This window comes from Gadus morhua, chromosome 3, assembly GCF_902167405.1.
Source record: "Gadus morhua chromosome 3, gadMor3.0, whole genome shotgun sequence".
In the NCBI taxonomy this organism is placed as follows: domain Eukaryota; kingdom Metazoa; phylum Chordata; class Actinopteri; order Gadiformes; family Gadidae; genus Gadus; species Gadus morhua.
In genome coordinates this window covers 6,805,461-6,821,611 of record NC_044050.1, presented here as the reverse complement: position 1 = coordinate 6,821,611, position 16,151 = coordinate 6,805,461, and the positions used below count along the sequence as shown (strand labels likewise).

The 16,151-nt window shown below is 45.9% G+C and overlaps 1 protein-coding gene across 1 annotated transcript; it reads left to right on the top strand.

Moving 5' to 3' along the window:
• The first annotated feature begins 5,714 nt into the window (after positions 1 to 5,714).
• mchr1a (melanin-concentrating hormone receptor 1a) lies at positions 5,715 to 15,828 on the top strand. Its single transcript, XM_030351413.1, has 2 exons — positions 5,715 to 5,742; positions 13,351 to 15,828. Exons 1-2 carry the CDS (start codon positions 5,715 to 5,717, stop codon positions 14,418 to 14,420), a joined length of 1,098 nt encoding a protein of 365 aa, XP_030207273.1. The 3' UTR covers positions 14,421 to 15,828.
• The last annotated feature ends 323 nt before the right edge of the window (positions 15,829 to 16,151 follow it).

Below are 16,151 nucleotides of genomic sequence, written 5' to 3'. Positions count from 1 at the left end.
ATCCTTATCATAACCCACTTACAGCCACTGAGTTAGAAGTACTTACATGAAAATTAAACAAGTCAATCATCTGTGGAACGGAAAAGTTGAAAAATGTTCAACTTTTTCGGCAGCGATGGATCCGTCATCCAATCAGATCGCGTATGCAAATTTAAGCACTGTGACGCGACTCGGGCTCTGACGATACTGGAAAGCGGGAAAGTGGGTCATCTTGCATCGCAACAAGCAGGCAGAAGCGGGAAGAACCCGGCGAAGCGATTTGATTGGCTGACGGATGCCTCTGCAAAGACTACTCCCCCATCCGTCAGCCACGCCTTCCCACGTCCGTTGACTGACGGTGCAGTGGGCATGTAGGGCGACGCCTCGTGCCCACTACCTCTGTCCGTTGACTGATCCCCATTGACTTTGAATGGGGACGGACGCGCAATGCATTGTGGATCCGTCCGTTCCGTTGGAGCCTTCGGCTCCATCAAAAAGTTGAAAAATGTCCAACTTTTTCGGCAGCGACGGATCCGTCATCCAATCAGATCGCGTATGCAAATTTAAGCACTGTGACGCGACTCGGGCTCTGACGATACTGGAAAGCGGGAAAGCGGGTCATCTTGCATAGCAACACGCAGGAAGAAGCGGGAAGAACCCGGCGAAGCGATTTGATTGGCTGACGGATGCCTCTGCAAAGACTACTCCCCCATCCGTCAGCCACGCCTTCCCACGTCCGTTGACTGACGGTGCAGTGGGCACGAAGCGTAACGCCCCGTGCCCACTACCTCCTTCAGTCAACGGAGGTGGGAAGGCGTTGCTGACTAATGGGGGAGTAGTCTTTGCAGAGGCATCCGTCAGCCAATCAAATCGCTTCGCCGGGTTCTTCCCGCTACTTCCTGCTTGTTGCGATGCAAGATGACCCGCTTTCCCGCTTTCCAGTATCGTCAGAGCCCGAGTCGCGTCACAGTGCTTAAATTTGCAGACGCGATCTGATTGGATGACGGATCCGTCGCTGCCGAAAAAGTTGAACATTTTTCAAATTCTTGACTGAGCCGAAGGCTCCAACGGAACGGACGGATCCACAATGCATTGCGCGTCCGTCCCCATTAAAGTCAATGGGGATCACGCAACGGACGGAGGTAGTGGGCACGGGGCGTAAGTACGTCATTCATACGGTCGTACTGCACTCCCCCTCCCCCTCCCCTGCTCCCCGCGCATGACCCATTCGTGCACGTACTTAAAGCTTGTGACCCAGAGCAAGCTTCTGTTTGTTGTTATCCTGCGGTAGCTACTGGCTAGCTAACTAGCTAATCCACATTTGGACCTAGCACTAGAAGACAACCCAACCTCCAACCTAGCTAGCCTTGCTCGCTCTCGCGCGTCTGTGTTCGCGCTCGTGCATGATTGCGCGTCCATGTACTTGGATTGGGTGGAGTCAGAGTCAGCGTTGAAGGAGAGGGGGTAGGACCATTTGAGTTGTGTATTTTCAAAATCTGCTGGCGTTTTCGCAAATCCCGAGATAACTCAATTTGTGTCAGATGTCGAGAAAAGTAGATAAACATCATGCGGAGGACATTTTTAAAGATTATGCATAATTAGGAAACAACATGACAGAAATCCAGAAATAACATGCTCATTAAATGACATCCGATTCGACTAATGCAACAATGGTACTATCCAGGTCCCTGCTCAACAAACAAACCCCACAAAGAGGCCAGTCACTGCTGTTCCCCTGCATAGCCTAAATGCAATACAAGTGTAATGCAAACAACATTCTAGTAGTTCAACATTGCTAGAATGCAGTTAACAAAAACTGGCTTATCTGAGGGGTTAACAGGAGAGGGCAAACCTGTCTCTCTCCTGTCAGCTGTCCTCATAAGTGCTTGGCACTAAGTTATGAACATCCTTACTGTTCCAACAGTGATATATTGTTTCTCTTTCTTCTGACAGATGTACTTATTGTAAGTCGCTTTGGATAAAAGCATCTGCTAAATCCCCTACATTTAAATGTAAATGTCCTGTTCTACCTTACAACGCTTGTGGTCCCCTGCACAAACACTGCTTGCAACCAACAGGGTTATAAAAGACACGACACAACAAAGTTTATATTCAAATCCACCGTGGGACCAACAGACTCCAATACTGACATTGGACCAGATGCATGCACACACAGTTCAGAGGTCAGGGACTCAGGTCAGGTGGGAAGTCGAGAGCTCTCAAATGAAAGCCGACCTTACCTGGGGAGGCTAATGCCATCTCTGAAAAGTTTTCAGTGAATCCTAACTTAACATATCTGATAAGCAAAGACATAAGGCTGTGAATCGGCCTCTGTGTTTGGAGTCAAAATGCATAATCTAAGCTTTGTCCGAGTAAATTACATCCAACTTAGTTGAATGCACATTTTACTTCAAGACAATGTTGAAAAAAATGCTGAAACCCAGAATTAATGGAAAAAGTTGCTGTTCGAGACCAAATCAAAAGAGAAGACTACATACATATCAGCATGGATTTTTTTCATCCTTGGACCACTAAAGAGTTACATTTTGTAGCTCGTTCCCCATGGCCCTTCTGACAGATGGTTCTGCAAAATGTTTATTCCCTTACTTTCAAAAGTGTTTCATTTAACCTGCTGTAGATGAAGGTCATTTGCTTTCTGATTCCTTTGAAAAGGTTAGCTACAAAATAACAGGATGCCCATTCCTTTTCTGCCCTCCGTCACTCAGATCGAGTTTTGAAACCCAAGCATCGACATTTGGTAATGAACATTGGTGAATCTGGCTGGTCACAGTAAGGATAAGTGCTTATGGTACACTTGCCCAGCAATTTGGAGCAGATGAAACCTATTATAGTGTTATTTGGGCTAATGTTATTATTAGATAGTAGCTTTATATACTTTTTAAATTCTGAAACAAAACTTTCAGAAACAAAACTTTGTGGCCTGAATAAAGATTGTCGTGACATGTAAAACTTTCCTCATCTCATATGACATTATCTCCTTCGTTTGTAGAAAAATGTTATGAACTTAGCAAGGCACAGAATAGGGCTTGGTGGATATACAAATGGACCATTAGGTGTGTTCCAGACAGATCCTTATAAAAACACTCTAATCTAGACAATTATGAATATTTAGAACTGTCCTACTACTGGGCTACAGATAACTTGTGTCTTATGCATACAATTGAATAGGTACCAATAACAGGCAATGTCAAGTATTATATACAAATATGTTGAATTGTATTCTATCTTACTATATATGCTTATGATTTAATTGAACAGGAAACGGGTTGTATGAACGATTGTTTGGTAATGGCCGGGTGCTTTCAGAAGATAAGCAACTTTCACTACCCGAGTTTGGAGAATAAGGCAATCATTAATATAGTGTTTCCATGGTGATAGAAAACAAATGAGATGGCTGACTGAATGAACACCACCTAATACCTATTCTGCCACTCTTTATGTGGCTGAATAGGGGTTATCCAGTAACTGGCAAAGCGGAAGAATGAATTGTTTACAAAAAAGCTTGACACATAACCTCTCCTATCTGTCTATTCCCCATTCACTGAGCTATCCACACAGCCTTGGGAGTGTTGCTCAATGTGCCATTATGGGTTCACACTGTTGAGTTATAACATCGGAAGAATCATTTGTTTCTGCTATTATAGGATGGCCTCAGTCTGTCTTCAACACAAGATCCCTCAACAATAAAAGCCTCATTCTCAATTTGAAATATTATACATTTCTCAATTTATCACCGACAAGCAACTTGACCTCCTCTGTTTAAATGAAACTTGGCAAAACCCCCTGGACTACTTTAAACTCAAACAAACTACCCCTGTTGGATATTCTTACCTGGACAACCCATGCTCTAAGGGCAGAGGAGGGGGTATTGCTTACCATCAAAACCTCCAACCCCACCCACTCTCCATCCCTGCTGCCCCATCATTTGAACACCTGGCTTTCAAACTACCCGGCCCCAAACCTCTCATCATTTCAATCATCTACCGCCCCCCCAAACCCAACCCATCATTCCTACCAGATCTCTCTGAATTCATCACTGCACTATCTTCAATCTCGCCTTCTGTTTTACTCTTCGGCGATTTCAACCTCCACATTGACTCTCCGGAATGTAAAAACGCTATGGACTTCCTGGACCTACTGAACTGCTTTAGCTTCACCCAACACATCAACTTTCCCAACCACAACCTTGGGCACATCCTAGACCAGGTTTGCTCCACTGCCCTCCACATCCACAATGTCTCTAGCACCGACCTCTCCATCTCTGACAACCTGGCCATCACACTTGTTATTGAAATTCCCGCCCCGAACCCAAACAGGACCGCAAAATCTCCTTCCGCAACCGTATATCCATCTGTGCAGTTTCTCTCTCCACCTGCATATCAAACACTCTCTCCGGCCTCAACCTTCCTGTAAATCCAGCCCCCATGGACCTCGTCAACATCTACAACAACACACTGTCTACCTCCCTCAACAAACTGCCCCCCCTGAAAACTAAAACTGTCACGTTCACTCACTCGGCCCCCTGGTTCACCCCGGAACTTCACAAACTAAAAAAACAACTTAGACAACTAGAACGACTACACAAGAAAACCGGTCTCACAGTACATGCCCTCGCATACAAAGAGCAAATGCACCTCTACAAATCAGCACTCAGGAAAGCCCGTTCTGTCTTCTGATCTGGCATCATTCATTCTGGATCCTCCATCCCACGCACTCTTTTTTCCACCATAAATAAACTCCAGGATAACATCTCATCCTCATTCACCCCGGAGAAATGCAATAACTCCTATCATTTTTCCACTCCAAGATAGAAGTCATCCACAACTAGCTTGCCACCTCCTCTGCCACAAGCCTTGACTCAGAACCTCCACTTCCTTCAACCCCTGACCACCGGCTTTCCATCTTCTCACCCATAACCACAGCAGACCTCTCCAAAATACCCTCCACCATGAAATCTTCCACCTCCCCCCTGGACCCCATGCCTTCTGAACTCGTCAAAACCTCTCTCGCCCCATTTATCACAGACACCATCAACTCCTCCCTAAACTCCCCCAAACTTCCCCCACCTCTTAAGCTTGCTGCCATCACCCCCCTCCTTAAAACCCTGGCCTTGACTCCGACGACCCCGACAACTTCAGACCCATCTCCAACCTCACATTCCTCTCAAAACGACTGGAAAGAGCCGTCACAACACAACTCAAGCAATACCTCCTCTCCAATAATCTGTACAAAACATTCCAATCCGGCTTCTGAACCCACCACAGTACTGAAACAGCCCTACTTAAAGTCACCAACGACCTCCTACTCTCCTCTGACTCCGGCTCCCTCACCATTCTCCTCCTCCTCGACCTCAGTGCTGCCTTCGACACCGTCAATCACTCCATCCCCCTCAGCCGTCTGCAATCCATTGGCATCACTGACTCCGCCCTCTCCTGGTTCACCTCCTACCTGTCTGAAAGATTCCAATACATCTCCATCAACAAACACAAATCCCACACCATCCCTGTCTTACACGGAGTCCCCCAAGGCTCAGTGCTTGGCCCCATCCTCTTCATCCTCTAGTCTACATGCTCCCTCTAGGTCCCATCATCCGCCGCCATGGTGTTCAATTTCACTGTAGCGCCAACGATACCCAACTATACATCACCACCACAGCCATTAATCCTGCCATCCTATCCACTCTCACCAACTGTCTCACTGACATCAAAACCTGGATGGACCACAACTTCCTCAAACTCAACGGTAATAAAACTGAAATGATCATCTTCGGCCCAAAAAAATCCCCACCTCCCAGAACTTCTCACTTTGCAACGATGGTCACTCTGTCACTCCCTCCCCCCTGGTCAGAAACCTTGGCATCATCATGGACCCCACGCTCGCGTTCAAGTCACACATAAACAGCGTCAGAAAAGCATCCTTCCTCCTCCGCAACATTGCAAACCTTCGACCCACTCTTTCATCCTCAGCTGCCGAAACGCTAATCCACGTCTTCATCACTTGCAGACTCGACTATTGCAATAGCATTCTGTATGGCCTCCCATCCACTATCATCCAATACTGCTTACTTACTCCCCCTCCAGAGAACACATTTCTCCCATCCTCCGTCAACTTCATTGGCTTCCAATAAAACGACGCATCAATTTCAAGATCCCCCTCACCACCTACAAAGCGTAAAACAACTTTGCACCCTCGTACATAACATATCTCCTCCATCGCCACTCCCCCACTCACCGCCTACGCTCCGCTGATGCCAACCTTCTCACCTCCATCACCAAGAACAAGTATCGCACCCTGGGGGACAGAGCCTTCGCCATCGCCGCCCCTACCCTCTGGAACTCCCTCCCGCTGGCCATCCGAAACTCTGATACACTCTGTTCATTCGAAAGTCAACTTAAAACCTATCTCTTTAGGACCACCTACAACATTTGACAAATCATCCTCCGCCATCTTCCACTCTCACTCTCCGCTCTCTTAATGTGTTGCCTATTGTTGTGGTGTTGTTTATTTTTTCCCTTTTGTTTGAGTGTCTGTACTGTCTGTATGTATTCCTTTCTTATTTGTAAAGCGTCTTTGAGTATTTAGAAAAGCGCTATAAAAAACAGATCAATTATTATTATTATTATTATTATTATTATTATTATTATTATTATTATTATATTGTCTCTCTCTCCGGTGCTTATGCCAGGCTGAATGACATGCCCATGGCCAACGGTGTGTTTATGAGCTCCTGTGGGGCATGAGGCCTCAAACATCATATGCTCTGGCCTTCTTTTCACCTCTAGTCAATACTCTTTTCACTCGCTACCTTCTTTCTCATTTCTTCATCCCTGTACCCCATTCAACATTTCTCTCTTTCTCTCTCTCTCTCAAACACACACACACAGATATTAACAAGCTGCTTATTGCAGCAAAAGTATCTAAATATCTGCAAATATATTATGTCTGCTGAATGAGGTCATTTGTGAGTCAAATTAATTGTGAATTTAGTTAAATTACATATTAATATTACATTTAAATTACAAATTAAATTTCATTACAATTCAGTTTTCATTCAATTTCTTAAAAACGTTGGCAGAGGCCTGGGCCGACCAACAGAAATGCAACTGGCTTAAGGTCCCTTGCATCCCGAGCAAGAGTTATTCAATAAAAAACATGTTTCGGTTCCTACACTTGATTTCGAGGGGAAGTGAAGAAGGATCGACGATAAGGGGGATTTTTTTTAGGTGGAAATGCGGTTCGATGTGAATGCCTTTACGTAGAGGTTTCGATCTGCCAAGTTTTGTTAAAGAATCAGTAAATTAATGACTCAAAGACGAGCAGAGCAGTCTGTCTCGCTCAGCCCGGTTGAATATGATCGCAGGGAACAATGAGGTGCGTGTGTAGACATGAAGGGCATGAAGGCCATCTAGTGGCGGAGCGCGGTAACGCACGTGATGGAAGTCCTTCAAACGCGCTGTAATCCGCAGGAGAGAGATCGCCACATAGGATGAGATGTGAGCATAGATCACTAGATCATGTGCTTAATATTATAGTTGAATGAAGGGTTTATGTTCTGTCTTCTTCACATGTAGCCTAGGCCACATCCGAAGAAGTAGCAAATGAGAACAACGTTGTACAAGTGCAAATGGTCTAGAAATAACCGAATTTGACATTTTCAGGCAGTGCCAAAGAAACCCTGGAGTTTGTATAAAGCGCAGACTCAACCGTTCTCTTTCATTCTGAGTACGATTCTGAGTGGACGAGATTGTCACCTCAGCAACATTTGTGCCAAATTGAGATGGATGCCCCTCGCCACAATAACCGATCCGTAGAAACTTCATTAACAGGTTCTTCGACCAAAATAACTTTATTCCGAAGAGGGAAAGATTGAAACATTTTCTTCAAACACCGTTTTTTGGGGCAACTGGTTGATATAGTTTCCTTTGCTGTCTTGGAAAATTGGCTGGAAATACTGATGGATTTCTTCAACGATTCTTCGGTTAATATTTCTTACCGATATTCTAATTTGACCACAGGTATGTTATAGAGTCAAGCAAGTCTCTCTCGATTTCTGCATTCAATTAGATCTATATCATATACATCGATAGAATTGCACACAACCACTTCGACGCTGGCTACTACCTTTAAAATAAATACTAACTATTTAATTCCTTCCTTCATATTAACATTGCTTTCTATGTAATGTATAATTCTACAATCTAAAGGCATAATATACATGTATATCTGAGTGGAGTTCTCAATTTATGTCATAGCCTAACGTAGATATATGTGTTTGTTTGTTTTTATTCTGTTTGATTATTTCATTACTCAGGAGGTATCCTTGAGCAATACTCTTAGTGCCATGTGTGTCTGTTGGAGAGACGCATCTGCATCTGCTCTTGCATGTATTTTACTCACAGCAGCAACGCCATCCATTCTACGAGAATGCTTTTAAATAAGCACTCATCGTCTCAATTTATCATTATATTGCTAACAATGTCCTAACCTTCACAATATTTCTAATAAGTCATGCATGGTTACTAACGCACCATAAAGATGGCTCCTTGAGGCAAACCATAAAGCACAGAGAATAAAACACCTGACTCATATGGCACTGGATTTTGAACTTCGTTTGTAGAATAATAAAGGATGAAGGATAATAATAATAATAATAATAATACATTTAATTTAGAGGCGCCTTTCAAGACACCCAAGGTCACCTTACAGAGCATATAGTCATCATACATTATTTAAAAAACAAGACATTGTGTAAAAATAAATAAACATAAGCAATAAGAAATAAATAAAACAAAAACAAGACAAAACAAAACAAAAAAAAACAATCAAAACAGTGATCAGTTAGACGTTGTGTGCGAGTTTGAACAGGTGAGTTTTGAGTTGTGACTTGAAGGTTGTAATGGTGTCTGATTGTTTTATGTGTGGGGGGAGGGAGTTCCAGAGCCTGGGTGCTGAACAGCTGAATGACCGGGCACCCATTGTAGTGAGTCGTGATGTGGGGATACATAGTAGTCCAGCAGAGGTTGAGCGGAGGGAGCGGGAGGGAGTGTATTCTTGGAGGAGGTCACAGAGATAACTGGGGGCTAGGTTGTGGAGAGCTTTGTAGGTGAGGAGTAGGGTTTTGTATTGGATACGGTAGTGTACTGGGAGCCAGTGAAGTTGAATGAGGACAGGGGTGATGTGGTCAGATGATTTGGTGCGGGTGATGATCCGGGCAGCTGAGTTCTGAATGATCTGCAGTCTGTTGATGAGTTTGGTGGGGAGTCCGGTGAGGAGGGCGTTGCAGTAGTCTATGCGTGATGTGACAAATGAGTGAACTAGGATTTCAGTGCTGGATTGGGTCAGTGATGGGCGGAGTCTGGCGATGTTGCGGAGGTGGAAGAATGCAGTCCGGGTGATGTTGTGAATATGGGGTGCGAATGAGAGGGTGTTGTCCAGGATGACGCCGAGGCTCTTGACTTTGGAGGAGAAGGGTACTGGGAATCCATCGATAATTATGAGTGGAGCTGGGGTGTGTTGTGATTTAGTGAGGGTGGATTTGGATCCGATGAGCAGGGCCTCGGTCTTGTTTCCATTGAGTTTCAGGAAGTTCCTGCTCAACCAGCTCCGGATCTCTTCCAGGCACGTGATGAGGGAGGTGGGGGGGATGGCAGCGGTGGGTTTGGTGGAGATGTAGACCTGTGTGTCGTCAGCGTAGCAGTGAAAATGGACACCATGGTGACGGAGGAGTGTGCCCAGCGGGAGGAGGTAAGTGGTGAAGAGGAGTGGACCCAAGACTGACCCCTGGGGGACACCCAGTGAGACACCTGAACACCCAGACTTGTGGTTGCTTAGTTGAACAAATTGTTGACGGCCGGTGAGGTAGGATGTAAACCAGGAGAGTGCAGCACCAGTGATCCCAATACCAGCTAGGCGGTCCAGGAGCAGAGGGTGGGAGATGGTGTCGAATGCTGCGCTGAGATCGAGGAGGATGAGAATGGTGAGTAATCCAGAGTCGGCTGCAAGGAGGAGGTCGTTGGTGATTTTGACTAGGGCTGTTTCAGTGCTGTGTTTTGGACGGAAGCCAGATTGGAACGGTTCGTGGAGATTGTTAATGTCGAGGTGGGACTGTAGTTGTGCGGCAACCACCCTTTCAAGTGTTTTGGAGATGAAAGGGAGATTGGAGATGGGCCGGTAATGGTTAAGGTCAGATGGGTCAGCACCAGGTTTTTTCAGGATGGGAGTGATGGCAGCCAGCTTGAGAGTGAGGGGTACAGTACCAGTAGTGAGGGAGGAGTTAATTATGTTGGTGATCATGGGGGAGATGGACGGAAGACATGCTTTGACAAGGGAGGTGGGAAGAGGATCGAGCTGACAGGTGGTGGTTTTGGCTTTGCGGATTAGTTCTGAGACGGTCTGTTCTGTTACTAGGGTGAAGTCCGAGAGGGAGCTGATGAGAGGTTGGCCAGAGGTGATCATCCAGGGTGGGTCATCAGAGGGGGTGCGAGATGAGGCCAGTTGTTGGTGAATGGTGTTGATTTTAGAGCTGAAGAAGTCAAGGAACGCAGTGCATTGGGTGGTGGAAATATCTGGAGGGAGAGATTTAGGAGGCTGAAGTAAGTGGTTGACTGTTGAGAAGAGGACTCTGCTGTTGCCTGTACCAGTGTTGATGAGGTTGGAGTAGTATGAGGTTTTGGCAGTGGTGAGGGCATTCTTGTAGTGATGGAGGTGGTCCGAATACATTTGGCGGTGTACAGTGAGTTGAGTCTTATTGTAGAGTCGCTCCAGTCGACGACCAGTGGCTTTGAGCTGGCGCAGATGAGGAGTGAACCAGGGAGCAGTGTGGGTGAATGAGACTGAGCGGGTTTTCAGGGGGGCCAGGGTGGTGAGGGAGGAGGAGAGGCAGTTATTGTAGTGAGTCACCAGGTCAGTCAGGGAGGAAGCTGGGGGAGGGTTGGGGTAGGAGCTGATCATGGTGGAGAGGTCTGTGGTGTTGATAAGTTTGATGTTTCTGAAGGAGATGGTCCGTTGTTCCTTGGTTTTGTGTAGTTGGGTATGAATGTCAAAAAGTACAGCTTTGTGGTCGGAGATGGGGAAATCAATGACATCAAGGTTAGTGGGAGTGATGTCAGTGCAGCAGATTAAATCCAGAATGTGACCTTTGTTATGGGTTGGGAGGTTGACATGTTGTGTGATGCCAAGACAGTCCAGAAGTGATGTGAAGTCATTAGCAAAAGTACAGGATGGGTTGTCGATGTGGATGTTGAAATCACCAAGGAGGATAACAGTGGGGGACATTGCACATACAGATGTAAGTAGTGATGAGAATTCATTGAGGAAAACGGCGGAGGGTTTTGGTGGTCTGTAAATGGTGACAATGATAGTGGGTTTGGGGCCGGAGAGTTTTACAGCTAGACATTCAAAGGAGGAATGAAGGGGGACTGTGACAGTGGTGACTTTGATGTTATCACGATGGAGGAGAGCGAGGCCACCCCCCCTCCCATTAACCCGGGGTTTGCTAATAAAAGAAAAACCTGGTGGGACAGCTTCATTTAGATGGGAGAAGTCATTTGGTTGTTGCCAGGTCTCAGTGAGGCAGAGAATGTCTAGGCTCTGGTCAACAATAAAGTCATTTATCAAAAGGGCCTTATTACTGAGGGATCTGGTGTTCAGCAGACAGAGTTTCAGACAGGTGAGTGGAGTGTAGCAGGTTGCTTTGAGCAGAGGGGACAGGACACTGTGATTGACGGGACTGACCGTACGGGCTGTGCGAGGAAGGGGGCGGGGCCCAGTGGACCAGAAGGAGCGGATGTTTTTGTTGCTGGTGTGAGTGTACTGAAAATTCTGTCCAGAGCCTCGGTGGATGTATTTTGGTCGTTTGAGAATGTCCTGGTGGGATGCAAGCTGAGGTGGTTGGGTCCTTGAGAAGATCCGTAGACGTAACATCTCCGTTACCGAGTAACTGAGCGGCAGAGATGCGCTCGTTACGTGAGAGTCAAACATAGCGCAATCCAGAGGAACAGGTTAAAATCCACAGGTTGTGAAGTCGGAAGAAGCCAGCGGTAGATCCAGGCGATTATGGTGAAGCCACAGAGCTAGCACAGCGGAGGCAGAGGAGTGGAGCAAGCCGGTTGTAGCTACGCTGGAGACGGGGAAGCCAGTTGGACGGCGCCGGCGCCGGGGGTTATCAGCAGTCTAGCCGGCCAGCAGGTGTCATCCACCAACAGCTGCACGACTCCATGCACAAAACACAAAACAAAACACGCAGACGTTTAACGTTCAGAAATAAATAAATAAATCAAGAAAACTGACGCAGTTACTTAACTTAACTTTGTAGTCCGATCCGAGGTCCAGAAGGGTCCAGAAGGGTTTCAGACAGAAGGTGTTGAAAGTAAGCAAAAGAAAACTGATGAAAAAGTTAAAAGACTAGAAAGAAAAAGAAAATCGCGAAAAAATAATGTTAAAAAATGACGTTCCGGTGAGCAGCAGCAGCAACAGCGTTCAAAAGGCAACAGCATCCACCAACTGTACGACCTCACGTAAAAACACGTAGAAATAAAGAAAACTGGCGCACTGACAATAGCGAAAAGTGACTATATATAACTAGTAGACTTAGCTAAACTACTAAAGACCAAAAAAAACGGCAAAATGTTCAATGCAATCGTGAGAAATATCGGAAATTGTCAGGATCCTCGCATGGACTGTTGTTTTTGTCTCCCCCTACCTGTTGGAGTGTGATAGTTCTGGACTTTGTTTATGTTTGGAGCCATGTGTTGGTCATGTGTCCGGGGTGACACCCATGTCCTTATTTGGGCGACTTCCTGCCTTTTGTTTGTGCCCTCCATTTTCTCTGTCCACCTGTCCCTCATTTTGTATTGATTGGTGGAGTATTTAAACGCTGCCCTTTCTGCTCACTTTGTCAGATCGTCACGTTATGTACTGTTTGCTACCTGACTGCCACGTGAGTGCGACTAGCGTGAAGCTCTTTAAAGAGAAACTATAGTTTACTGTTCTTCCCGGTTTTGAACCCTGCCTGTTTTGGACTAAGCCTTCTGCCTATCGGTTTTGGATCTCTTGCCTGTACCTGTCCGCCAGTATCTGTCTGCCTGCCTGCCTGTTTACGAACCCTGCCTGTACCTGGAATCTGATTTGCCCGCTGGACTGTTTGGGAATAAATCCTCTTGATCTGCAATTGATTCCCGTTCTGTGTCGTGACAGAAATACTGAATAAAAACAAGCCATACAGAGCGGCGTTAGACTCGCCAGCGTCCCCGTTACTAGGATACATTGATAAATAAAAAAGAAAAGATAAATTCATACCTCGTGACTTTGGACATTGGAAAATCAGATTCCACTCATAGTCAATTTAATAAGCTGTTTATCATTTGACCTTCAATCTGACCTTTGTCCTTTTGTATCTAGTTGCAAAATCGACCCTGCAGTGCAGCGCCATCCTCCCGACCATTTACGGCATCATCTGCTTCCTTGGCATCCTGGGGAACTGCATGGTGATCTACACCATCCTGAAGAAGACCAAATGCCGCGCCAAGCAGACCGTCCCCGACATCTTCATCTTCAACCTGTCCATTGTGGACCTGCTCTTCCTCCTGGGCATGCCCTTCCTGATCCACCAGCTGCTGGGCAACGGTGCCTGGCACTTCGGGGCCACCATGTGCACCGTCATCACGGTGCTAGACTCAAACAGTCAGATCGTCAGCACATACATCCTGACCACCATGACCCTGGACCGCTATCTCGCCACTGTGCATCCCATCCGCTTCAACCACGTCCGCACGCCGTGCGCGGCCTCCCTGGCCATCGGGCTGGTGTGGGCGCTGTCCCTGGTCACCATCATCCCCGTGTGGATGTACGTGGGCCTGATGCCGCTTCCCGGCGGGCTGGCGGGCTGCGCCCTGTTGCTGCCCAACCCCGCCACCGCCACCTACTGGTTCACGCTCTATCAGTTCTTCTTGGCCTTTGCGCTGCCGTTGGCTATCATCTGCCTGGTGTTCTTCAAGATCCTGCACCACATGGCCACCAGCGTGGCTCCCCTGCCCCCCCGGAGCCTCAGGGTGAGAACCCGGAAGGTGACCCGCATGGCTGTGGCCATCTGCCTGGCGTTCTTCACCTGCTGGGCTCCGTACTACATCCTGCAGCTGGTGCACCTGGGGGTGCAGAAACCCAGTGCTGCCTTCGCCTACGCCTATAACATCGCTATCAGCATGGGCTACGCCAACAGCTGCATCAACCCCTTCCTGTACCTCACCCTCAGCGAGACCTTCAAGAGGCAGTTCCTGAGGGCCCAGAAGCCGCTGAACAGGGAGTTTAGGGTGGTTAACCTGAGCACCACAAACGGGGGCAACGTCAGCCTGAGACTGGTGCCCGGGGGGGCCCAGCCCCCGGCCAGCCAACCCCACAACGAGGCCAACGGAGACGGACTGTGATGAACACCAAGAGCTGTGCGTTGTGTCTGAGTGATCAGGCCCTCCTGGATCCAATGTAAGGCAACAGGTAGCTAAAAATAAGAAGAAACATACAAGATGGTACCATTTTATAAGCTATATTTGCATGCATTTATTCAAAGCACGCATTCACATTCACATGCTTAAAAACTGTTATTGGCTGCATTTAGGCCTAATATTGTAGCTTAGAGCAGAAAATACATTGTGTTTATTTGCAATGGCAATTTTTTTTTGTGTTGATGCATCATATCAAGCAAACCTTAAAGCTGCAGTAAGTAAGTTCTAATGTTTTACAGCTAAGCCCCCTCCTTCTAACAAATCAGAGAAACCTAAAGAGAAAGAGCATAACCCCTTGCTTTCAAAAAAACTCTCACTAGCAGTATTAGTTGGATGGAAGTAACTTCTTTGTGTGATAACCGTGGTGGAGAAAAAGGGAGTCTCACTGGGAAATGTTAGTATAGAATATCTCTGTAGTGCTGCTAGACTGGTCAATAAAACTCACTCACAGTGAGTCCAAATCGTTAAGATGTGTTTGGGAGCAAAATCCTAACAAAAACAGAACCTACAGCCATTACCGTGGGAAGTGCAGGAAAGCACGAATGTGTCATACCACTCACGATCAAAAAAACGAAAACGCTCTCCGTCCCTGTCTATTATGCCTACTGTATATATGCCGTGTTTTTTGAAAATGTAGGTAATGTGCAAGCCTGTGCATTTAGGATGTTTTATAGCATTTGATGTATCTGTGTGATATGTGGATCAGTTTAATGTAGCCTATGCACTTTGAGTTGTGAATGATGTTTTTGGTAAATGTGTTTAAAATGCTGTGCGGTAGTGTTCTGACCCGAGGGTAACATCCTGTAGCCTGTTTTGACACCCATGTCAGAAGCGTCAATAATTATGTTTTATTTTATTTATTTTGGTGTCCAAAAGTTTTATATTTTATGTGTTTATTTTTACTATGAAGAAGAAAAACCAAGACAATCTATTTTGATCCAAGGCTACAGCTAAGTTTTACATTTTGCTATCTTGCTAGCAGTTTGTTTGCTTTGTATCAATCTGTGTGCAGTTGCAACATTTTGTGTCTATGACTATTAGTGTAGCCATCATCTCTTGGCGGTGATAGTGTATGCCTGTGCTGGGTGCTATGCAATGCCAGTATGCTGTCCTGTAACAGAGAAAGCAGTTTCAATAAAATAAGATCCATTTTGTACCATTTCAATAAAGCCTGTTTTTATGGGTTCTTGGCGAGTTACATGCCCCCACTACATTTCCCCATACCAAAACTGACCTCCCACGGTCCCACCTACGGCAGCTTTAATATGCAGGAAATAAGTATGTGCTCCTATTGAAAAGTGTTGCTTCTTTCTTTGCACTTCATTTGAACAAGTCACAAAGTCTCTCATGGCTACATTTAATTACACAAGAGAAATAAATGCAAATTTGTATTTGTATTGATAATAGCCTTTAACATTAATTTATAGATGTGACAAAAATAGGGAAGAAAAGGATACAATAAAAAGCTGAGCTACATTTCAGAAGTGAGTCAGTAAGTTGATCACAGGTGAAATTATAGTTATTTTTATTTTTAATTATAGTTAACTGCAGAGCTACACCTGTGTTTGCCCCTGTGCTAAACAACGCCTGGAATGTTTAACCACAAGGCTCTGTAGTCCCTCTCTATTCATTTGGTCAGTGTGGAGAAAATAAAAA